The following is a 25,559-nucleotide window of genomic DNA, read 5'->3' as shown; positions in this document are numbered from 1 at the left end:
CATACACATGGTGCACACACACGGTACACACACACGACACACATGCGGTACATACACACGGTATGAAAAATGTTTCAGTCTGGTGTTTTAACATCTTAACACCTCCTGTCTTATTGCCAGAAAGGGTGAAACCGATTCTTATATATTTGTAGAGACGTATATTGAGTCACTAAGGCGTTGCGTCCGCTACTGAGAGAAGAGTGTAACTGTGCGTCTTAGAGCCTCTCTCTGTCACCAGAGTACGTATGGCATACGGTCTAGGATCAGGGGTGGGGAACGTCTGGCCCGCGGGCCGTATAAGGCCCGCGAAATCACTTACTCTGGCCCTGCCAAGGCAACCGCACGACTCGAAATTCAAGAAATCTACGCGCTTTTTTCATAGCAACATAAATGTAATTTTGTGTGGCCCGCGAATGATGTTATAAATATCCAAATGGTCCTTGGCAGAAAAAAGGTTCCCCACCCCTGAACCCAAGAGGGCACGTGGCCTGCATAGGATAAGGGCGTGGGCCAGAAAGGGACCAAAGGGATAGGTGATGTAAGGTCCCAGAACCTTCTGGAACAGATCCCGAAGGGGGCGTGCCCAAGGGCGGAGCGAGGCCACGCCCAGGAGGATAAAAGGGGCAGTCACGGGAGCGTTCTGGGCTGTCTTCTGGAATCAACCCGCTATGCTCGTTCGACATCATGGGTCAGGCAGTACGTTACTGACCTGACCCGTTTATATAGGGACCTTGTTGTGGTCTTGCTCCGTGGTAGTTACCACGTAGTCAGTTATCCCGAGTGGTACGTAGTTTATGTAGTTAGCCTGTTGGGGTGTGTAATAAACGTGTTGCCTCCATGTACAAATGTCTGCCTCCGTGGAACCCACTACATATTGATACTGGCAAAAAAGGTTACGTATTTAAAAAAAAAACACGATAGCATTAGAAGTACAGGACAGGTGAACCAATCACCCAAACACACACAAATACAACACTAAAACCATCCCCATCCTCCCAGGCAAAGCCCCACTGAGATATTAATGTTCATTTCAAAAGCTACCTGGTCACAAATCGTAGCTCAACAAAATGGCCCATCATTTGGACATTTATAGCAGAAATTTTAGATAAATATGGTAACGCCTCTACTTACGAACGAGTTCGGTTTCAGAGGTCTGTTCATAGGTCGAATTGTTCGTAAGTACAAATTTACGCCTGTCGATTCCAAACACGCTGTACGGCGTGTACACTAAATACGGGGTTTGGCTTTAAAAGTTGTATAATCTCCTGTGGACGTAGATGCCACCGGTTCTTCATGTTCTGCAGATCTAGATGCCACTGGTTCTTCACGTTCTGCAGATCTAGATGCCACTGGTTCTTCACGTTCTGCAGATCTAGGATGCCACTGGTTCTTCACGTTCTGCAGATCTAGATGCCACCAGTTCTTCACGTTCTGCAGATCTAGATGCCACTGGTTCTTCACGTTCTGCAGATGTAGATGCCATCACCGCCATCTATTGTGCGGCGGTATGAACTTACGACTCTCGGTTTCCGAACGGGCAACTGGACACACGGACCGGCTTTGCTCGTAACCTCTGAAAGTTCAAATTTCGATTTAAAGCTTTCGTGACTGCAGGGATTCATCTTCTTGGTTCTTTCGGTAAACAGACGATGTCTGTCTGACAGAGTCTGTCTTCTCGACAGACCTGGTCTTCACCTGAGAACGGCTGCTTGCGTTGTGGCCGAAACGTCGTGAGAATTATTTAATTATGTTTTATTTTTATTATTTTATTATTTCCATTCTACGTGACTCTGAAAGTTCGTAAGTCGATTTGTTTCGTAAGCAGAGGAGTCCCCGGAGTGTAGAACCCACCCGCCTGTCCGTCTCGTCCTGGTGGTGGAGCAGCGGCACCCGCAGCAATCGCCTCTCGTGCGTGTGCGTGGAGCTGCCCTGGAAGTTGACTGCGGCGAACTTGGCGAAGGTGTAGTCCCGGAGCTCGCCGCGGCGTCGCTTCTCCTCGTCGTCGTCGTCGTCGTCATCACCACGTTGCCCCAGGTCCTCATCCAAGTCCGTCGTCATGTCCATGCCGACGTGGTCCATTTCCTGGCGGGGTGGTGGTGGTGGCGGGGGAAAGAAAGGGGAGAGTGCTGCTGGCAGGGAGAGAGAGTGGTGGTGGTGGTGGCGGTGGGGAGAGAGGAGAGAGTGGTGGTGGTGGTGGTGGCGGGGAGAGAGAGGGGAGAGTGGAGAGTGGTGGTGGTGGTGGCGGTGGAGAGAGAGGAGAGAGTAGTGGTGGTGGTGGCGGTGGGGAGAGAGGAGAGAGTGGTGGTGGTGGTGGTGGCGGTGGGGAGAGAGAGTGGTGGTGCCGGGGCGAGAGAGGGGAGAGTGGTGGTGGTGGTGGTGGCGGTGGGGAGAGAGGAGAGAGTGGTGGTGATGGTGGCAGGGAGAGTGGTGGTGGTGGCGGTGGGGAGAGAGGGTGGTGGTGGTGGTGGCCGTTGCTTAAACGAGTGGAAACTCAGTCTTAAATGAATGAGCGAGCGAGCGAGTGTGGTTACCGAGCTGCGCTACAAACACGGCGACCCAAGTTCGAATCCCGCTCACGGCCAACGCACCGGTGACGATTATCTGAACCGGTCACGGGGTCTCCCCTGGGTCGACCCAGCCTCAAATAAGTACCTTGCGCGGTGTGTAGTAAACACCGTCACTGGGGAGACAAAGGCGGCCGGGCGTGGTGCTGGCCACCCACCCCCCCTACGTGCGCCCTGCCGGCCTTCGTAGGTTTGCTATTATCCTAACAGCGCTTGCCCCTTGCAAGCTACACGGTCTATAGGGGAAGTCATCTCCGTCTCTGTGTGTGAGTGAGCGTGCGAGCGAGCTTGCAACGGCACCTCCATGGCGGTGAGTCCCAAGAATCCGAAGATCTCGTCCAGCATTTTGTCTTCGTTCCTGTCCAGGTCCATGTCCTCCTTGAATTCCTCCTGGACCATGGGCAGACCCTGCACCGCAACGTTGGCCACATTCACAGTTCAGAGCCAGCGACGGTCAGAGGTCGTAACCGGGTACCCGATACCCGTACCCTACCCGATACCCGGCTACCTGTACCCGGCCGGGTACGAGTACGGGTACCCGTTTGCGACCCTGGTGCGGCCGGTCACGGGTAGGCCGTGAGTCACTGGTGAGTCACCGTTTGTCACTCATTTCCCAACGTCTTGTCTCTTCTCACAATTCAAGTTCCTAGAATCAACCCACCCGCGCCTGCAACATGGCTTCATCCCAGAGGTCGCAATCAGGTACCCGATACCCGTACCCTACCCGTACCCGGCTGGGTACGCATCTCTTCTGCTGAAAACGCTCGCAACTTGTCGCCGCCGGGGCCTGCGAAGGGAGAAGCCTGGCATAGGCCCGCTGGCCGGTCGTCCCCTGGGGGGGGGGAGGGGGGGGGGTGGCGGCTAGGCGGCTGGGCCTTCCCAGCCCCTCACCTGGGTTTTATGGAGCCGGTAGCGCCGGCGAGCGATGAGGCCGCGCGCGTGAGCCTGGATGACGACGGCGGCGCGGCGCGTGCGGGAGAACTGCAGCACCAGCTTGCGGCTCTGCACTACCGCTTGCAGCCGGGCCAGGCCCAGCTTGATCTGAGTGGGAGGAGGGAGACGCGGGGCGACGGGTTTCGGTTAGAGCGACGGAGGAACTCACGAGTTCAATTCCACCGGTCGGGTGTCAGGAGGAATGGGTGGAGCAGGCTGTTGACAGGCCACCAGGCTCTTCCCTTTAACGTTACAACTGGCGACATTAGCAACGTGCGGATGTCCAACCTCTTTCGCACCGTGCGTAGCCAACCCGAGCGAAGCAGGAGGTGTGGAGCGATGCAGTCACGGTTGTGTTCATTGCATGCCTTGGGGATTGTGGCTGATCGATTTAGGGATGTCACAGTGGCGAAATGTGAATTACCTCGCTTGGTATGCAGCAGGTCGTGGGTTAAATAGCGACCTTGCCACAGATAGAGCGTGCATGTTTTTCACGTGGACGCGTGTATTTTTCTCCTGGTCCTTCGGGTTTTTCCCTCCACATTTAGAATCAACGTAACGCATTTAGAGAATGTGGCTGCCATACAGTTCCACACGGTGAGCCACTTCATTGAGCTACGTACCCCAGTGGGCCTTACCTGGTACAATAAAAAGTTATTTTAATAGCTTAGTCGAGGCAGGTACGCCGTGCACCGTATACCGCGGTATCGCCGTCGCCTGCGGTTAAACCAAGCAGGCTACGTCCGTAGCGGCCTCCGGCACAGGTGAGCGGTGGTACCCCCCCCCCAGCCCCCCCTCCCAGCCCCAGCCCCCCCCTCAGCCCCAGCCCTACCGTGAGGTAGAATCGGCGCTCCGAGTAACCGCGCCAGTGCTTCTGGATCATGACGGACGCCGCCCTCATCTTCAGGAAGCGTTTCCTGCGGGCGACGCGGATAGCATGGCGAGTCGAGGACCATCGTCATTATTCGTCCAGGGGAACTCCGATGAGCTATGAAGCTCTTTTTTGACGCCCACCTCCTATTCCAATCTCACCGTCCAGGTGGGTGACGAATAGTAATATACATCGGGTAGCCCCACCCACTACTCGGGTAGCCCACCCACTACTCAGGTAGCCCTGTCCGCTATTCGGGTAGCTCCGCCCACTACTCGGCTAGCCCCGCCCATTACTTTGGTAGCCCCGCCCATTACTTTGGTAGCCCCGCCCACTGTTCGGGGAGCCCCCGCCCACTACCCAGGTAGCCCCGCCCACTACTCAGGAAGCTCCACTCAATCCTCAGGTAGCCGCACCCTCTGTCCGCATCATGAGTTTTTTTTAACGGGGACAAAGTCCGTAGACTTTTGACAAATTCTTTGTGACACCGGGGACGGCCTTTCGAAAACCGGGATGGTCCCGGCACAACCTGGACGCATGGTGGTTTTAATTTTGTGTAACCTGGTGGTGAGTGGCCTGGGGCATGAGTATTCCAGTCAGGGGAGGAGGGGGGGCGATGATTTCTGTAGTTGCTACTGCTGTGTGTGAATGTGTGGTGAGCGCCAGTGTAGTGGTTAGCATACCACGCTACAAACCCGGTGACCCAAGTACGATTCCCGCTCATGGCCAACACCCATGACCGATTATCTGCATCGGTCCTGGGTCTCCCCTAGGTCGATTCAGCCTTAAATGAGCACCTGGTGCGGTGTGTAAACGTCGCAACTGGGGAGACAAAGGCAGGGGGGCGTGACGCTGGCCACCCACCCCCTCGTGTGCCGTTCCAGCCGTCATAGGTGTTTACACACAGCACTTGCCCCAATAGTCTGTTACAGGCTATATAGGGTAGGGGGGGGGGTCTTTGGCCTCACCGCGCGACATAGACGCGCATCACGCCCTGGATCTTGGTGACCTTGTCGTTGATGCTCTTGTCCCGGGACAGCTCCAGCACCATGTCGTGATTGTCCTGGCGGCAGGCGAGACAACGGGAGGGGACACACGCGGGCGCCGGTACCGGAGGATTCTCGTCGGCTACTTCCGCCCCGCCCATCCATTGACCCACCGACCCACCGCCCACCCACCAACCCACCCACCCACCCACCACTCACTGACCCACCCACCGACCCACCGCCCACCCACCCACCCACTGTACTCACCCACCCACCGCTCACTGACCCACCCACCGACCCACCGCCCACCCACCTACCACCAACCCACCCACTGTACCCACCCACTGTACCCACCCACCGCTCACTGACCTACCCACCGACCCACCGACCCACCGCCCACCCACCCACTGTACCCACCCACTCTACCCACCCACCGCTCACTGACCCACCCACCGATCCACCGACCCACCGCCCACCCACCAACCCACCGCCCGCCTACCTACCACCCACCCACCCACCGCCCCACTGACAGACCCACCCGTTGCCCACCGACCAACCGAACCAACCCACTGTATCCACCCACCCACTGCTCACTGACCCACCCCCCCACCACCCACCCCCCACACCCACCCCCCAAATCCCCCCTAGCCCCCCCCCCAGCGCCTTCGAGTCTACAGAAACCGTGCCGCAAGCGTGTGATGAATTCGCGACCGAAATGGACTTCTTTCGCACCGTACGTAGCCAACCAATGCTAAACGGAGGCGCTAAAGCTTGAAAAGAATCGCGCGGGCAAGGGACCGAACCTTGAGGAAGACCTTGTTCTTTCCGATCTGGAAGTCCTCGTCCTTCCCCAGCGTGGCCCCCAGAATCTTCTTGCACGTTCCCATTGGGTTCGCCTGCCACGAGCAGCAGCAGCCAGCGGCGGCAGTGGGTGCGTGAGCACAAAGTGAGAATCAGAAAACGCATTTCTACTGCAGGAGGAGGATTCTGATGAGCAATATCATGGGACATTTTTTTGCCACTATCAAAAATAAGAATGGGTTTTACCCCTTTCTGGCAATAAAACAGGTTCTAGATTTGAAGCTTTCATGACTGCAAGGATTCATACTCTTAGTTCTTTCGGTAAAGTCACGTAGGTAAAAAATAAAATAAAAATTAATAAAAATAAAATAAAAATATAATAAAAATAATATTTTTATTTTATTTTTATTCATTTTTATTTCATTTTTTACCTACGTGACTTTACCGAAAGAACTAAGAGTATGAATAAAACAGGTGATAAGATGATAATAGTTTTTTTACCCTTCTATCTGGCAACAAAACTGACACCTTTTTTACAAGGAGTCATGTTTGCATAGACCACAATACCTGCAGTCATAATGCAAACAAAAAACATAACTCTGATAATGTATGCACTGTCCTTGAAGTTGATTTGTCCACACCCGAGACAGCTTTCCTTAGAGCCTAGTCTCACATGGGTTGGACCAGATGACGCCAAAAGGCGCACAACTCAAAGACAATGCACCATGAGAGTATGAGAGCTCGGGGTAAGCATTTATACCATTGGAACCTCATTTGCCAGTAAAAAATATGATAATTGTTTTTTTACCCTTCTATCTGGCAGAAAAACTGACACCTTTTTTTTTACAAGGAGTCATGTTTGCATAGACCACAATACATGCAGTCATAATGCAAAAAATAAACATAACTCTGATAATGTATGCACTGTCCTTGAAGTTGTTTGGTCCACACCCGAGACAGCTTTCCTTAGAGCCTAGTCTCACATGGTATTGGACCAGATAACGCCAAAAGGCGCAGGTATTAAGATGTTCAAACACCAAATATTTATCATGGGACCTCCATTGCCAGTATAAAAATGTGAGAATAGGTTTTACCCCTTTTTGGCAGTAAAACAGGTGTTGAGATGTTAAAACAACAAACAGAAATCTTTTTACAAGGAATCACGTCTTGACTTACGAACTTTCAGACGTACGAACAAACCTGTTCCGTTATTTGCATGTTTATTACTGCCAAAAAGGTATCCTATGTTGTAGCTGCTCACCCCAAGCTATAAATGCCCTGATAATGCATTGTCTTTATACTATCAGAGCATGTTTGTTTGCATGTTCATCACCAGTACGTGTGGTTAGTGCGAACTTGCTTCCTTGCAAAAGGTTTCTATTTGGTGTTTGAACATCTTAACACCTCCTGTTTTATTGCCAGAAAGGGTAAAACCCATTCTTATTTTTCATACTGGTCCGTATGTCCAGTTGCCCGTCAAGACCGAGAGTCGTACGTTCAACCACCCCGCAATAGATAGCGGTGGTGGCATCTACATCTACAGAACACAAAGAACACGTGGCATTTACATCTGCAGAACATGAAGCAGAACCAGTGGCATCTACATCTACAGAACGTGATGAACCAGTGGCATCTACAAAACGTGAAGAACCAGTGGCATCTACATCTACAGGAGAGTATACAACTTTTGAAAGCAATTCCTCATGTTTATTCTACACGCCGTACAACGTGTTTGGAATCTACAGGAGTAAAGTTGGACAAAAAATCGACTTACGAACAAATCGACTTATGAACAGACCTCTGGATGCCTTGTATAAAGGTGTCAGTTTTGTACCAGTTTAAAGGGTAAAAACCTACTACTATATTTTGCCACAGGTAAAGGAGGTCTCATAGTGTAAATGCTTACCCCGAGCTCTCAATACTCTGATAGTGCATTGTCTTTGAGTTGTACGCCTTTTGGCGTCATCTGGTCCAACACCACGTGAGACTAGGCTCTAAGAAAAGCTGTCTCGGGTGTGGACCAATCAACTTCAAGGACAGTGCATATCATTACCATTATCAGAGTTGTTTCTTTTTGTTTTACATTTTGACTGCTTGTCTTGTGGTTATTGCAAACATGATGCCTTGTATAAAGGTGTCAGTTTTGTACCAGTTTAAAGGGTAAAAACCTACTACTTTATTTTGCCACTGGTAAAGGAGATGTCTCATAGACCTCTGGAACTTAACTCGTTCATAAGTAGAGGAATCCCTGTACTGTGCTGTTACTATTGCCTCTTGGCGGCCTGGTGGGGAGAAAGTGGAGAGGGCGGGGGGGAGGGGGGGAGGTGGAGACGGTGGCCGTCGGTTCGCACCTGGGCCTCCTTGGGCTGGAAGCCGGGCAGCGTGAAGCGATAGCGCTCCACAAACTCGGCAAAGGTGTAACGGATAGGGTATCCCGACCTCCGGATGCGGATCGTCTCCATCATCCCTGAGTAGCGCAGCTGGCGCACGAACAGCTCCCGGTCGAAGAGCTGTGGGGGTCGGGTCAGGGGGGGGGGGGCGGTGAGGGGGGCGGTAGGGGGGGAGGCGTGAGGGACAGCGCGGAGAGAGGGAGATGGGGGAATGACGCACAGATAGAGAGGGGGGGCAGCCGATGGGTGCACGCGGATGGGAGAACGAACCTCCTGCCCCTGGCCCGCACCCCCGATTTGTTGTCGGAATCAGAATCTTTACTTAGACTGGAGGAGGAATACGATGAGCTTCATAGCTCGTTTGTTCACAGATGTCAAGTAAGGGGGCCACGGGGTCAGAAGGTTACCGCGACAAGCGATAGATAAACACGACAGGAGTGCAAAGTATAGGAAAGGGAAATCAATCACACAAAAATATATTTATTTGTATCTTACCAGGAAAGGCCCACTGAACTATCAGCTTCTTAATCGGAGGTGCGGGATTAGGACAACAAAGTAAACACAAAAAGCCGCCCGAAAAGAAATGAGTGTTCAACCTAGATTTAAAAGATGATAATAATAATAAAGCACGAGCGGGTTGAGTGATGCCCGGTCGGGAGAAAATTTAGACTGCGGCGCCGGTACAGCCGTGCCGGCAACCGTCGACGTTGCCGGAATGGCAGTGCCGGCAACTGTCGACGGAGCTGGAACAGCGGTACTGGCAGCGTCAACGGAACCGGAACAGCGGTGCCGGCAACCGTCGATCTCGCCGGAACAGCAGTGCCGGCAACCGTCGACGTCACCGGAACGGCGGCGTAGGCAACCGTCGATCTCGCCGGAACAGCAGTGCCGGCAACCGTCGATCTCGCCGGAACGGCGGTGCCGGCAACCGTCAATCTCGCCGGAACGGCGGTGCCGGCAACCGTCGATCTCGCCGGAACAGCAGTGCCGGCAACCGTCGATCTCGCCGGAACAGCAGTGCCGGCAACCGTCAATCTCGCCGGAACGGCGGTGCCGGCAACCGTCAATCTCGCCGGAACGGCGGTGCCGGCAACCGTCGATCTCGCCGGAACAGCAGTGCCGGCAACCGTCGATCTCGCCGGAACGGCGGTGCCGGCAACCGTCAATCTCGCCGGAACGGCGGTGCCGGCAACCGTCGATCTCGCCGGAACAGCAGTGCCGGCAACCGTCAATCTCGCCGGAACGGCGGTGCCGGCAACCGTCAATCTCGCCGGAACGGCGGTGCCGGCAACCGTCGATCTCGCCGGAACAGCAGTGCCGGCAACCGTCGATCTCGCCGGAACGGCGGTGCCGGCAACCGTCAATCTCGCCGGAACGGCGGTGCCGGCAACCGTCGATCTCGCCGGAACAGCAGTGCCGGCAACCGTCGATCTCGCCGGAACAGCAGTGCCGGCAACCGTCAATCTCGCCGGAACGGCGGTGCCGGCAACCGTCGATCTCGCCGGAACGGCGGTGCCGGCAACCGTCGACGCAGCCGGAACGGCGGCATAGGCAAGCATCGGCGGCGCACCAGGGGCTTCTTGACGTCGTTGGGTTTGATGCAGCGGATGAACCACGGCTGGCACAGGCCCAGCGCCTTCATGAGCTCCTCCAGCGACTTGCGGAACTGCCCGCTGAGCGTGGTGGGGCGCCGGTGCGTCAGGGTGCCGTGCACCCTCACCGAGTCGCCGGCGCGCTTGTGGAACGGAATCGAGCCCTTGTCCTGCAGCGACAGCGGCGGTGGGGGCAGCATCGGTGGAAGCAGCAGCAGCAACATTAACCAGCAGTAGCATGAGGAGGAGCAGCAGTGGGAGCAGCAGCAGCAGTAGCAGCAGCAGCAGCAGCAGGAGCAGCAGCAGCAGGAGCAGTAGCAGCAGCGTTAACCACCACCAGCAGCAGCAGTAGGAGCAGCAGCAGTATGAACAGCAACAGCAGTAGGAGCAGCAGCAGCAGCAGCAGGAGCAGCAGGAGCAGTAGCAGCAGCGTTAACCACCACCAGCAGCAGCAGTAGGAGCAGCAGCAGTATGAACAGCAACAGCAGCAGGAGCAGCAGCAGCAGCAGCAGTAGGAGCAGCAGCAGCAGTAGCAGCAGCAGCAGCAGCAGTAGGAGCAGCAGAAGCAGTAGCAGCGGCTTTATCTCTGCGCTCGCAATCAGCGCTGACCACGCGAGCCCACTGTCGGGGAGCGGTGCGGTGTGGTGCGGTGTGGTGTGGTGTGGTGTGCGGTGTGGTGTGGTGTGGTGCGGTGTGGTGTGGTGTGCGGTGTGGTGTGGTGTGCGGTGTGTGGTGCGGTGTGGTGTGGTGTGGTGTGGTGTGCGGTGTGTGGTGCGGTGTGGTGCGGTGTGGTGTGGTGTGGTGTGCGGTGTGGTGTGGTGTGCGGTGTGTGGTGCGGTGTGGTGTGGTGCGGTGCGGTGTGGTGTGGTGTGGTGCGGTGTGGTGTGGTGTGCGGTGTGTGGTGCGGTGTGGTGCGGTGTGGTGTGGTTTGGTGTGGTGCGGTGTGGTGTGCGGTGTGTGGTGCGGTGTGGTGCGGTGTGGTGTGGTGTGGTGTGCGGTGTGGTGCGGTGTGGTGCGGTGTGGTGTGGTGTGGTGTGCGGTGTGGTGTGCGGTGTGTGGTGCGGTGTGGTGTGGTGTGGTGTGGTGTGCGGTGTGTGGTGCGGTGTGGTGTGGTGTGTGGTGTGTGGTGCGGTGTGGTGTGCGGTGTGGTGTGGTGCGGTGTGTGGTGCGGTGTGGTGTGGTGTGGTGTGCGGTGTGTGGTGCGGTTTGGTGTGCGGTGTGGTGTGGTGTGGTGTGCGGTGTGTGGTGCGGTGCGGTGTGGTGCGGTGCGGTGTGGTGTGGTGTGGTGCGGTGTGGTGTGGTGTGGTGCGGTGCGGTGTGGTGTGGTGTGCGGTGTGTGGTGTGGTGTGGTGTGGTGTGCGGTGTGTGGTGCGGTGTGGTGTGGTGTGGTGTGCGGTGTGTGGTGCGGTGTGGTGTGGTGCGGTGTGGTGTGGTGTGGTGTGCGGTGTGTAGTGGGGTGTAGTGTGGTGTGGTGCGGTGTGGTGTGGTGTGGTGTGGTGCGGTGCGGTGTGGTGCGGTGTGGTGCGGTGTGGTGCGGTGCGGTGCGGTATGTGGTGTGTGGTGCGGTGTGGTGTGGTGTGGTGCGGTGTGGTGTGGTGTGGTGTGCGGTGTGTGGTGTGGTGCGGTGTGGTGTGGTGTGCGGTGTGTGGTGCGGTGTGGTGTGGTGTGGTGCGGTGTGGTGTGGTGTGGTGTGCGGTGTGTGGTGCGGTGTGTGGTGTGGTGCGGTGTGGTGTGGTGTGGTGTGCGGTGTGTGGTGCGGTGTGGTGTGGTGTGGTGCGGTGCGGTGTGGTGCGGTGTGGTGTGGTGTGGTGTGGTGCAGAGCGGTGTGGTGTGGGGTGCGGTGTGGTGCGGAGCGGTGTGGTGCGGTGTGGTGTGGTGCCGTGCAGTGTGCGGTGTGGCTCGGTGTGCGGTGTGGTGCGGTGTGCGGTGCGGTGCAGGTTGCGGTGCGGTGCAGTGTGTGGTGCGGTGTGGTGCGGTGTGGTGTGGTGTGCGGTGCACGCACGGTGTTGAGGTCGCTGGCAAAGATGCGCGTGAGGAAAGAGTTCTTCGAGGACTGCACCAGCGCGAGGATGTCGGGGATCAGGGAGTCGCGGTTCTTCTCCAGGAACCCTGAGCGAGAGGGGGGGGGGGGGGGGTAGGGGGGGGGGACAAGCGACATCGACCATTGTCTGGTTCAGGTTTCATTGTTTGGTTCGGGTGGCCGCAGTCATGGGAGCTGTATGGATTCATCTTCTTGGTTCTTTCGGTAAAGTCACGTAGAAGGGAAATAATAAAACAATTATCACGACGTTTCGGCCACAATGCAAGCAGCCGTCCTCAGGCGAAGTACAGGCCTGTCGGAAAGACAGCGTCTGTGGCCAAAACGTCGTGAGAATTATTTTATTATGTTTTATTTTTATTATTTTATTATTTCCCTTCTAGTTGACTTTACCGAAAGAACCAAGAAGATGAATCCCTGCAGTCACGAAAGCTTTAAATCGAAAAAAAGCTGTATGGATGTTGAACTTCTTTCGCACCGTACGTAGCCAACCGTTGACCCAGCCAACGCACGCACGCTCACCCCGACTCACGCACGCTCACCCCAAACTCACACGCGCTCACCCCGACGCACGCGTGCTCACCCCGACTCACGCACGCTCACCCCGACTCACACACGCTCACCCCGACTCACGCACGCTCACCCCGACTCACACACGCTCACCCCGACGCACGCGCGCTCACCCCGATGCACGCGCGCTCACCCCGACTCACACACGCTCACCCCGACTCACACACGCTCACCCCGATGCACGCGCGCTCACCCTGACGCACGCACGCTCACCCTGACGCACACACGCTCACCCCGACTCACACACGCTCACCCCGACTCACGCGCGCTCACCCGAGCTCTCGTAGAAGACGTCCCCGGCGAAGTGCGAGATCCCGAAGCGCGTGCTGTGGTTGCTCCGGGGTGGGATGAAGTGGGCGTTCTTCTTGTGCTGCGCCGTCAACTTGGCGAGCATCGTGGCGTCCGTGCCCTGCGGAGGTAAGAGGAAGTGGGGGGGGGGCATCATTTCGTGTCGTAGTCATAGGAGAACGGGGACTCATCTACTCACGAATGAGATAGGTTCCAGAGGTACTGTTCGTAAGTCGATTCGTTCGTAAGTCCAACTTTACTCACGAACGAATCGACTTACGTACAGTACCTCTGGAACCTTTACTCCCGTCGATTACAAACATGTTGTACAGCGTGTACACTAAACACGGGGAATGGCTTTAAAAGTTGTATCATCTCCTGTAGATGTAGATGCCACTGGTTCTTCTTCACGTTCTGCAGATGTAGATGCCACTGGTTTTTCACGTTCTGTAGACGTAGATGCCACTTGTTCTTCATGTTCTGTAGATGTAGATGCCACTGGTTCTTCACGCTCTGCAGATGTAGATGCCACTGGTTCTTCACGTTCTGCAGATGTAGATGCCACTGGTTCTTCATGTTCTGTAGACGTAGATGCCACTGGTTCTTCATGTTTTCTTTAGACGTAGATCCCACTGGTTCTTCTTGTTCTGTAGACGTAGATGCGACTGGTTCTTCGCGTTCTGCAGACGTAGATGCCACAAGTTATTTACCTTCTGTAGATGTCACTACAGAACGTGGACATACGGCCCAGGTTTGTCCGTATCTATGAAAGTTCGTAAGTAGAATGTTCGTAAGTAGTGGAGTCCCCGTAGTCGCAGTCATCCAAGCCAGCAATGGGCCGTTGCGAATATCCCTCCGGGCGCTGCGATCCATCGGCCCTCGGCAGACCTCCTGGGCGCCACAGTGGCGAGGAGATGTTGCCTACCTCGCCTGGTATATAGGAGGTTGTGCATTCGATCTCGCTCAATGCCTCCTCTATATAATTGGAGCGGTCACGTTTCCCCCGCACCCCCCAGTGGACGCGTCGATTGTTTTCCTCCCCGTTTCGAATCGACGTCACGCGTTTCGAGCATTTGGCTGCCGTTGTGAATTTCCGCGCCGACGACGACGATGATGACGACGATGACAATGACGACTATGATGACGATGACGATGACGACCATGACGACGATGACGACGACGATGACGACGATGACAATGACGACCATGACGATGATGATGACGATGATGATGATGATGACGATGACGACGATGACGATGACGACGATGATGACGACGATGACGACCATGATGACGATGACGACGACGACGATGACGATGACGACGACGACGATGACGACGACGACGACGATGACGACGATGATGACTACGATGACGTTGATGACGACGACGAAGACGACGACGATGATGACTACGATGACGTTGATGACGAGGACGAAGACGACGATGATGATGACGACGATGACGATGACGACGATGACGTTGATGACGACAATGACGACGATGACGACGACGATGATAAGCGGCCCAATCATTTGTGGTAGCCGCGTTCGCTTCTGAAGGAGAGGCTGTGCACATAGCTGAGTGGAGCCTTACCTTGTGCGGGGGTGGGGAGCGAGGCTCAAGCCATCTATCCACGAGGTTTAAAACGAGCAGCAGTGGCGTCGGTCGCGGTTCGAACCTGCGGGAATTTGCTCTCCTCGTCGATGAGCGCGATGAGGTTGAGCGGGCGGCTGGAGATCATGTCGAGGGCCTCCTGGTTGTCCGTGAAGGTGATGTTCTTCCACGAGATGGACTCTCGCTCGTACTCCTCCTGCTCCAGCTTGAAGATGTGTCCCACGAAGAACTGCTGCAGCGCCTCGTTGGCCAGGTTGATGCAGAACTGCTCGAAGCTGCGACGAGGTGGTACCGGGGGGGGGGAGGAGGACGAGGAGACACGGGTGAGAACTCAAGAGACCAAGATAGGGGTGGGTGAGTGGGTGGGTGAGTGAATAAATGAATGAGATGATGAATGAATGAGTTGAAGAGTTACAAGTTGATTCTGTGTAGCCGGGGGAGAACTCAAGAGACAAGGATAGGGGTGGGTGGGTGAATGAGTGGGTGGGTGAGTGGTTGGGTGGGTGAGTAGTTGGGTGGGTTGGTGAGTGGTTGGGTGGGTGCGTGAGTGGGTGGGGGAGTGGTTGGGTGGGTGGGTGAGTGGTTGAGTGGGTTGGTGAGTGTTTGGTTGGGTGGGTAAGTGAGTGGGTTGGTGAGTGGTTCGGTGGGTGGGTGAGTCTTTGGGTGGGTGGGTGAGTGAGTGGCTAAATGAATGAGATAATGAAAGAATGAGTTCATGAATTCCAAGTTAATTCTGTGTAACCGGCTGAGAACTCAGGAGACCCGGGATAGGAGTCTCATTTTTGACGAGCGAGTGAGTGGGTGAGTGGGTGAGTGAGTGAGTGGGTGAGTGAGTGGGTGAGTGAGTGTGTAAGTGAGTGGGTGGGTGGATGACCGACTGACTGCCTGACTAAATGAGTGTACAAATGAACGAGATGATGACCCGCGGAGGGACGAGATGGACATGCGGAGGGGAGGGTGGGACACACACACACACACCTGTTCGTCTGGAAGTTCTCGAAGCCGAAGATGTCGAGGAGGCCGATGGAGCGTCGCTCCTCCTCCTGCTCGCCGCCGCCGCGAGAGGGCGGCTTGTACACGATGGAGTTCATCTTGTCCACGATCCACACGAACATCTTGCCGTAGATCGCCTGCGACAAGGGGTTGGGGCAAGTGGCCAGGAGTGAAAGGGCGCGGCAGCAGCGGGCGCGGATCCGGCAGCTTTGTTCGGCTCGATCCTGTGAACGAAGGAGGGCTTCCTGGGAGAGAGAGAGAGGCGTTTTGAAATGACTGCCCGAACGGTCGCGGTGGAGCGGAACGAATTAAATAACGAGATGAACGAAGCGGAGCGATCAGTTGCCTTCCCGTATCCACGTCTTTCTCTCTCTCTCCCCTTCTTTCCACGTAAGAAAGAAAATGAAAGGTTCGTTCCTCCCGATGGGATGAGATGATGCATTTCACGAGTTGGCGTTGCTATGCCACGTCGCGCTGAATCAGGACCCAAGTAAAGCCCGGCACTGCTGATGAGACACAGAGCTTTGAAACCAGTCTTGCCTGGTACGATTTGGCAGTCTTGTCGGCATTGATTCAAGTAAAGCCAAACACTGCTGGTGAGACACTGAGTGTTGAAACCAGTCCTTGCCTGGTACGATTTGGCAGTTCCGCCAGCATTGATTCAAGCAAAGCCTTGCTCTGCTGATGAGGCACTGAATGTCTAATCGGTGGAGATTTTGCTTGCCTTGAATCAATGTTGCAAAAAATGCAGCACTCCCAGAATGCCGTGCGGTTCATGGGTTATTTGGAGTGAACTTTGGCCTAGTTATGCAGGCTGGCCAGACGTTCAATTCTAGATGTTGAAGGACCCACATTGTATCTCACCGCACGAGACCTGCCGAGCGACTAGCCGTGGTGGTGCACCCATTGATACTGCTGAGTGGGTACAGGCGGGTTAATTATAGCAACAACGGTGGCTAGGAGATGTTAACTACCTCGCCTGGTATGCAGGAGATCGTGGGTTCGATCTCAATGCCTGCTGCGTAATTGTATTTTGAGTTTCTCTCTCGCAGTGGTCGCGTGGATTTTTCTCCGGGTCCTCCGGTTTTCCCCTCCACGTTTAGACTCAACGTCACGCGTTCAGAGTGTTTGCCCTCGCCTATAAAATGTCTACATGATGATAATGATGATAATTCACTGCGTTGAGCTATCATTTTAAATGGCCAAGTCGCTTCTGAAAGATTAAAAAAAGATCCACGTAACTCAGCGGCGTCCTCAGCTGGGTAAAATAAAAAGTAAATCGTTTTCATCGTTTCGGGTTTTTTTATCTTCATAAATTAGGGGCCATCCATAAATGATGTCACGCTGTTTTGTACGATTTTTGACCCCCCCACCTTTGTCACACGGCGTCACAAAAAGTCAGACCCCCCCTCAAATATGACGTCACAAAGCTCTGCCCCCCCCCCAAAAAAAAATAAAACATGCTTCAAATCGCTTTAAACTATTGTTAATGTGGCGCTGCACTCTGATGTTGCAGGAGAAAACATTAAAAAGTCTATTTAATTAATCAGAACGTGTTGTCTATATTTATTTAAAGTTGCGCATTTTGACGTGACGTCACATTTCTCAACCCCCCCCCCCCTCGTCACACATCGTCACAAACGTCTGACCCCCCTCCCCCCCCTAGGTGCGTGACGTCATTTATGGACGTCACGTCCCCTTACCTTCACGAAGGCGTTCCGGACCTCCTGAGTCTGCGCCATGCTGAGCAGCGTCGTCACCTTCTCCCCACGCATCAGCATCACCTTCTTGGTGAGGCACTCTTGAACCTCGGCCTCATCCACCTGCAGCGGACCACGGCTGAGTAAAACTCCTCCCCTCTCACTCAACCCCCACCCCACCCACCCACCACCACTCACAACATCTTTTTAAATCCTTTATATTAAGTTCAATTGCTTGCGCGCTTGCTTACGACCGTGCAAATCTTTCGGTCGTTTTTTAACCCACTTCCCGTGATCCAATCGAGCTGACATTTTGCACACAGACTCGTTGTGCGTGACAATTTATTTTCGTGAAATTTTTTTCCAAAATGTTTCACTTGTTAGGGAAAAAAAATTTTCATATTAAATTTAAAATACCAATGTGATAAAAATGAAACTCTTACTCAAGAAAAACAGAAATGAATAATAAAATAAAACCGATGCCACGCATATAAAGGATTTATAGTGAAAAACTTTGATTTTACGGGTTACTTTTTTCCACCGGGCAAAACCGTGCCGTGCCGGGGGTAACCGGCGCCGATGACGTCGCGCTCGGTGAACGGTCGGAGAGAGACACGCGGCGTGCCGACCGACGTCACAATCAAACAAAGACAAAGATCCCCAGCCCGCCCCCCGTGTAGCCTTAACGGACTGTCGGGGCAAGTGCTGTTAGCGAGTAGCGCCTATGAAGGCCGGCACGGCACACGAGGGGGTGGGTGGCCAGGGTGTCCCAGCCCAAAAAAATATCTAAATTTGAAAACTCATTTCCTGCCTAAAATATTAAAAAATTCACTAACACATGGGATGGACTTTTTATTTATTTTTTACAATAATGTCTAATAGTGTATTGTATTACATTGCTCTGTTTTTACTTTTTTTTACCATTTCTTGTTTCATTGTATGTAATTGCAGAGATTAGGGATTAATAAAGTACAACCATAACCACAATCATATGAAGAGAAATCTATGCATTGTTATATGAAGACAAGTCCAGATAATGTGGCCAAGGTTCAGCAAATAGTTGTTTTTATTTACATAGCATAGCCATTTTTTTATATAGCAATATATTGGGAGGGGGGCATTTTGAGCATATTTGAATATTGGGGAGGGGGGCTGTGTCCCCCCTCCCCAATATATATTATAATTACGGCCTTGCCGTGAACGCATCGGCGGTGGATTTGGGGGAGTTGCTTGAAGTCACCTCGAGAAGCTTGGAGGCCCAGGTCAGGTGGTCGTTGGTGAGAATTTCGCAGCACTCGATGTTGCTGCTCACCGTGCCTGTCGGGGTCACAGAGGCAAAGGTCCATCACATCGCCTTCAGCAGACTGGTCAGCGCAAGGGCCCAGTGAGCGAGCCGGCACCTACGAAGGCCGCCGCCGCGGCCGCGCGGACATCGCGGTTTGCGTGGCCTTCCCCAGTGGCGATGCTTACACATTTGACACTACCGCCTACTCGTTTAAGGCTGAGTCGACCTAGGGGGAAGGCCCAGGAACTGGTGTTTTGGTGGCCGTTAGTGGGAATCGCCACTCGGGTCTCTGGGTTCAGAAGAGCGCATGGCGCTAACCGCTGCGCGAGCTCGAACGGCTTACGGGAGCGCCGTTACTGCCGCCGGCAGCAGCATCTAAACCAGCGGTTCGTCTTCTGAACCTGGGGTGCATCACGTGCCCACTGGGGGTGCGAGGTGCCCTTTGCGGGGGTGCGGGACATGGCCAGGTTATTTTAGAAGGCAAATTATCTAAAATATAAATTAAGCACGGGCACGTGTGTACAACTGATTTTTCGATTGAAAGCTTTCGTGACTGCAGGGATTCATCTTCTTGGTTCTTTCGGTAAAGTCATGTAGAAGGGAAATAATAAAATAATATTTTATTATATTTTTTTATTATATTATTTTATTATGTTGTATTTTTATTATTTTATTATTTCCATTCTACGTGACTTTACCGAAAGAACTAAGAAGATACAACTTATTTGTTTAATCAAACCTATGTGCCTATTAACATTATATATTTTTAACGATTGAGAACCAAAGGGGTGCAAGGCTGCAGTAGGTAAAAAAAACACTTATCTATGCCATATGATTTGTTTAATTTTACGAGATAGGGCCCACTGAGCTATTCCGTAAACGGCGGTCAGAGCCGTTGAACTCTGTTAATGATCTTGCTACTTTTATTAGGATGAAGTGAAACTCTATTCTTTAGGTCTTTCAGTAAAGTCGCGTAGATAGGTTCAAAGAAAATACCAAAAATTACGACGTTTCAATCACAACAACAATCTGATAACGATCACTTGTGTTGTGATCTAAACGTCGTAGTTTTTTGTTAATTTCTTTGAACCTATCTACGCGACTTTACCGAAAGACCCAAAGAATATTAATTCCTGCAGTCACGAAATTATTTGAAGTGAAACTCATTGGAAACTATTTTTATTTTACGAGGTGAGGCCTCACAGAGCCATACGGCTCTTTATCAGAAGCGACCTGTCTATCACAAATGATAGTTCAACGAATTGGGCTCATCATCATCATCATCACGTGGAAGTTGTATACCAGCCAAATACTCTCAACGCGTGTGACGTTAATTCTAAATGTGGAGGGGAAAACCGGAGAAAAATCCACTCGACCACGGGGAGAGAGAGAGAGAGACACACAAACTACAAATATACAGCAGCAGGTATCGTCAGGGTTCGGATGTAAACCACAACCGCCTGTATACCAGGCGAGGTGGTTAACATCTCCTAGCCACCGTGATGATGATGAGAGAGACACGCAAACTCCAAATATACAGCAGCAGGCGTCGTCAGGCTCGGGATCGAAACCACAACTTCCTGTATACCAGACGAGGTCGTTAACATCTCCCAGCCACCGTGATGATGATGATGAGAGAGAGACACGCAAACTCCAAATATACAGCAGCAGGCGTCGTCAGGGTTGGGATCGAAACCACAACCTCCTGTATACCAGGCGAGGTCGTTAACATCTCCCAGCCACCGTGATGATGATGAGAGAGAGACACGCAAACTCCAAATGTACAGCAGCAGGCATCGTCAGGGTAGGGGTTGAACCCCCGACCTCCTGTATACCCGCCGCCATGGCGATTGCTCGCCCGCACCTTGCAGCTTGAGGTTCCCCAGGTGCAGGATGCTCGCCAGCATCTTGGAGATGTCCAGGTACTCGGTCTCGGAGAAGGCGAGCACCTTCATCGCGGAGCGGATGCTCGCGAAATCCTTGAGGTCGTCGCGCCCGTCGCAGCGCGTGCAGTTGCCCTGCGGCGACGGTCACGGCACGGGGGAAGAAAAGAAATATAAATATCCGTCGGCTGACAATGTTTCTTTTTGTTTGATTTATTTTTGTTTTGGTGGCACGCGAAGAGAGAGAGAGAGAGAGACAGGACGATTTGAGAGAGAGGGAGGACGACTCAGAGAGAGAGAGGGCGACTCAGGGAGAAAGAGGACAACTCAGAGAGAGAGGATGACTCAGAGAGAGAGGGGACGACGGAGAGAGAGAGGACAACTCAGAGAGAGAGGATGACTCAGAGAGAGAGGGGACGACGGAGAGAGAGAGGACAACTCAGAGAGAGAGGACGACTCAGAGAGAGAAAGGACTACTCAGAGAGAGAGGGGACAACTCAGAGAGAGAGGACGACTCAGAGAGAGAGAGGACAACTTAGAGAGAGAGGACGACTCAGAGAGAGAGAGGACAACTCAGAGAGAGAGGACAACTCAGAGAGAGAGGACGACTCAGAGAGAGAGAGGACGACTCAGAGAGAGAGAGAGGACACCTAAGAGAGAGAGAGAGGACGACTCAGAGAGAGATAGGACGACTCAGAAAGAGAGGGGACGACTCAGAGAAAGAAAGGACGACTCAGAGAGAGAGAACGACTCAGAGAGAGAGAGGACGACTCAGAGAGAGAGAGAGGACGACTCAGAGAGAGAGAGAGGACAACTCAGAGAGACAGGACGACTCAGAGAGAGAGGGGACGACGGAGAGAGAGAGAGAGAGGGGACGACTCAGAGAGAGAGAGGACAACTCAGAGAGAATGGACGACTCAGAGAGAGAGAGGACTACTCAGAGAGAGAGGGGACAACTCAGAGAGAGAGAGGACTACTCAGAGAGAGAGAGGACTACTCAGAGAGAAAGGGGACAACTCAGAGAGAGAGAGGACGACTCAGAAAGAGAGGGGACAACTTAGAGAGAGAGAGGACGACTCAGAGAGAGAGGACGACTCAGAAAGAGAGAGGACGACTCAGAGAGAGAGAGGACTACTCAGAGAGAGAGGGGACAACTCAGAGAGAGAGAACGACTCAGAAAAAGAGGACGACTCAGAGATAGAGAGGACCACTCAGAGAGAGAGTGGACGACTCAGAGAGAGAGATGACGACCCAGAGGCTCCAAGAGAAGGAACCACTGATGATCAGAAAGTCACCCACGCGATGAGCCGGTGACAATTGGCCAAACTCAGCGGTCCTCAATATATATTAAGGTGCCATCAGCCAATTTATCAGGCCGGCTTTTTCGTGTTTATTTTGTCACCATCGATTAGCACGGTTGGCTATGTACAACCCTAAATAAATTTAACGTGGAACAATGATGAGCGTTCACACGCGGGACAAAAACCAGAGCGTCCGGAGACAGCCCACACGTGTGCGAGGGGGAAACGCTCTATCCTCCACAGGTGGAACAGGTGGAGTCCACATCCTTGCCTCCTGGCAGCGCCAGGGTTGTGGCTCATCCTCCTCCTCGACGCCTACCCACGGGAAGGGAGTTCCTGTGCTGCGTCAATCCACCAACCCTCGCAGCCGCACAGTCGACCACGCACGGCGCGGTAGAAGTCCAACATACATGCCGGATCGAGGTCTCATGACCATCTGGATCGAGGTCTCATCACCATCTGGATCGAGGTCTCATCGACATCTGGATCGAGGTCTCATCACCATCTGGATCGAGGTCTCATCACCATCTGGATCGAGGTCTCATGACCATCTGGATCGAGGTCTCATGACCATATGGATCGAGGTCTCAACACCATCTAGATCGAGTTCTCAACACCATCTGGATCTAGATCTCATCACCATCTGGATCGAGGTCTTATCACCATCTGGATCTAGATCTCATCACCATCTGGATCTAGATCTCATCACCATCTGAATCTAGATCTCATCACCATCTGGATCTAGATCTCATCACCATCTGGATCTAGATCTCATCACCATCTGGATCGAGGTCTCATCACCATCTGGATCTAGATCTCATCACCATCTGGATCAAGTCCTCATCACCATCTGGATCTAGATCTCATCACCATTTGGATCGAGGTCTCATCACCATCTGGATCGAGGTCTCATCACCATATGGATCAAGTCCTCATCACCATCTGGATCAAGTCCTCATCACCATCTGGATCTAGATCTCATCACCATCTGGATAAAGTCCTCATCACCATCTGGATCGAGGTCTCTTAACCATCTGGATCGAGGTCTCATCACCATCTGGATCTAGATCTCATCACTATCTGGATCGAGATCTCATCACCATCTGAATCGAGGTCTCATCGCCATCTGGATCGAGGTCTCATCGACATCTGGATCGAGATCTCATCACCATCTGGATCAAGGTCTCATCACCATCTGGATCTAGATCTCATCACCATCTGGATCAAGGTCTCATCACCATCTAGATCTATATTTCATCGCCATCTGGATCGAGTCCTCATCACCATCTGGATCTAGATCTCATCACCATCTGGATCGAGGTCTCATCACCATCTGGATCGAGGTCTCATCACCATCTGTATCGAGGTCTCATCACCATCTGGATCGAGGTCTCATCACCATCTGGATCTAGATCTCATCGCCATCTGGATCGAGTCCTCATCACCATCTGGATCTAGATCTCATCGCCATCTGGATCGAGTCCTCATCACCCTCTGGATCGAGATCTCATCACCATCTGGATCGAGGTCTCTTAACCATCTGGATCGAGGTATCATCACTATCTGGATCAAGGTCGTCATCGTCAAGCGCGTTACTTAAGGCTGCCCCCCCTTCCCCCCCCTGCTTATCCGCGGCAACGTGTCGGCAAAAAGTCCCAGGCGCCGGAGGTCACCGTGGTGAGGAAGGCGTAGTCCGCCGGCTTCCCGAGGCCCAGTCTCTTCTTTTGTTCGTCACTCGAGCCGAGCAGTAGGCAGTAGAAGATGTGGTAGTTGCGCTCCTGCTCGGCCTGCGTTGTTGCGTGGGGAAATATAAAAGGGTGGGAGTCGGAGAAAGTGCCGCACCCCCACCAACCCCCTCCTCCCCCCCCAACCGCTGAGTGACAACGACTTTATTCGGACAGAGGACGACTCAGAGAGAGAGAGGATGACCCAGAGGGTCCAGGATGAGCCGGTGACAACAATTGCCCGAGCTCTGCGATCCTATCAGCCAATAATTATCAGCCGGCTTTTTTTTTTGTGACAGTATCCGAATAATGTGGTCACTGTGTGCCTCAACGACATTGTTCGGATAGCATCGGACAGTATTCGAATAATGTCACTAGACAAACAGTAACCACAAAACAAAACGAGCGCTCGTGAAAAGTGGAGTAAAAAAAGTCGGCCTGTGCGCATTGTATTCATGTCGCCAGTGAACACAGATCAACGAAAGCTTGTTGTGTAGGCGGGTTTACGACGGCGTGTGGCTGTTATTGTGCAGGATGCGGTGCCTTGGTTGCCGTGGCTGATTTCTAGAGTCGTGTCAGCTGATTTTTAATTGTCCTCGAGGCTTTTGGCGGTCTTAATTTTAGGCTATGCGTTAATTGTGTGTTGACCGACCCTCTGTGTTGTATTACATTATATTTTGCTAGGTTATTGAATTTTAGTTTGTCCTTCTGATTTTCAGACTTGCTTGCCGTGTCATCGCACTTGCAGAACCTTGTTTTTTGGACCACTCATTGATATGCAAATGTTTTCTCCAACCCCCTCCCTCTCTCTGCCTCCTCCCCCCTCTGTCTATTTAAGGCCACCCCACAGAGACGATCACCCCTCTCTGTACCTGTGTTGCTCCCTCTATGTATCTTGGTGATATCTGTCTGCTAATATGTCTGTCTATAGTTTTCTGGTTAGATTTTATGTCGCTATTTCATTATACCTGATGATGATTGCTTGTGTTGCAATCGAAACGTCGTATGCTATTATTTAATTTTAATTTATTATTTTATCTTTAGACGTGACTTAACCGAAAGAACCAAATAATCAAGCTTTTGGCGGTGTCTATGGGGTTGTGTCGTGTGGACTTGAGCGTCACGGGGACAGCATTTGAGTGCTTTGTTGCTGTGTTTAGTATTGTTTATAAATGCCTGCCGTTGGTTCATTCGTAGGTTCATTCAGACGCTGTCTTTCCGACAGCCCTGTTCTTCACCTGAGGGACGGCTGCTTGCGTTGTGGCCGAAGCGTCGTGAGAATTGTATTTTATTATGTTTTATTTTTTATTATTTTATTATTTCCCTTCTACGTGACTTTACCGAAAGAACCAAGACGATGCCTGCCGTTGTTAGATAAGACAGTTGTATCACTGTCGCGGGAAGGCCAATAGCACGACCATCTTTTCAGAGGTCACTCACAACAGCCCCACCTCGTGGAAATATTACAAGCCTCCACTGTCGGATACAAAGTAGAGGGGTTTTTTTGGGTAGGAGTAGCACGGTTGGACCTGGGCCCTGGTGCTAGGTATGAAATGAGGGGGCCCTATATCTGCCTGTCTCCATCCATTCACTGGACATCTGTGGAAAAAAATAGCTTTACATCTCATCGGATTCCTTCGGTATGAAAAAATTGTCTGATGATGATCATGATGACAATGATGGTGACGATGACGACCACGTTGACGACAACGATATTGATGATGACACTGACGGCGATGGGTACCTGCCCACACACGCGCGTCTTCTCCAGGAGGTACTGCTCGATGCGTGCTCCCTCGATGACGCTTTTCTCGTTGAAGTGAATCTCCACGTACTTCCCGAAGCGGCTCGAGTTGTCGTTCCGGATCGTCTTGGCGTTGCCGAAGGCTGCGGCACAGCAGGCGGCACGTGGTTATCATTTTCTTATTATCATCATTATTATTATTATCGTATCGTACGTTCATATAGCGCCTTAGCCAAGGCTCTGTACGGTGAACTAACCACGGTACAAGACGGTTGGCGA

The 25,559-nt window shown here is 52.8% G+C and overlaps 1 protein-coding gene across 6 annotated transcripts in view; it reads right to left on the bottom strand.

The window, feature by feature from the left end:
- Window positions 1–25,559, bottom strand: part of LOC133357478 (unconventional myosin-VIIa-like) — a 94,447-nt gene that overhangs the window by 38,932 nt on the left and 29,956 nt on the right. For all 6 annotated transcript variants that reach the window (XM_061575423.1, XM_061575425.1, XM_061575424.1 and 3 more), the window contains 17 exons: window positions 25,281–25,423; window positions 23,486–23,599; window positions 20,493–20,646; window positions 18,584–18,660; window positions 17,347–17,466; window positions 15,629–15,780; window positions 14,715–14,925; window positions 13,019–13,154; window positions 12,140–12,246; window positions 10,116–10,307; window positions 8,507–8,665; window positions 6,158–6,250; window positions 5,337–5,431; window positions 4,330–4,414; window positions 3,456–3,605; window positions 2,865–2,972; window positions 1,852–2,082 (listed from right to left, as the gene is read on the bottom strand). In XM_061575423.1, coding sequence (XP_061431407.1) covers window positions 1,852–2,082; window positions 2,865–2,972; window positions 3,456–3,605; window positions 4,330–4,414; window positions 5,337–5,431; window positions 6,158–6,250; window positions 8,507–8,665; window positions 10,116–10,307; window positions 12,140–12,246; window positions 13,019–13,154; window positions 14,715–14,925; window positions 15,629–15,780; window positions 17,347–17,466; window positions 18,584–18,660; window positions 20,493–20,646; window positions 23,486–23,599; window positions 25,281–25,423 — 2,327 coding nt within the window. The remainder of the gene's footprint in view (window positions 1–1,851; window positions 2,083–2,864; window positions 2,973–3,455; window positions 3,606–4,329; window positions 4,415–5,336; window positions 5,432–6,157; window positions 6,251–8,506; window positions 8,666–10,115; window positions 10,308–12,139; window positions 12,247–13,018; window positions 13,155–14,714; window positions 14,926–15,628; window positions 15,781–17,346; window positions 17,467–18,583; window positions 18,661–20,492; window positions 20,647–23,485; window positions 23,600–25,280; window positions 25,424–25,559) is intronic.

Source organism: Lethenteron reissneri, chromosome 58 (assembly GCF_015708825.2).
Source record: "Lethenteron reissneri isolate LAM-NWPU_2019-01 chromosome 58, ASM1570882v1, whole genome shotgun sequence".
In the NCBI taxonomy this organism is placed as follows: Eukaryota; Metazoa; Chordata; class Hyperoartia; order Petromyzontiformes; family Petromyzontidae; genus Lethenteron; species Lethenteron reissneri.
This window is presented reverse-complemented; position numbering and strand designations above follow the sequence as displayed.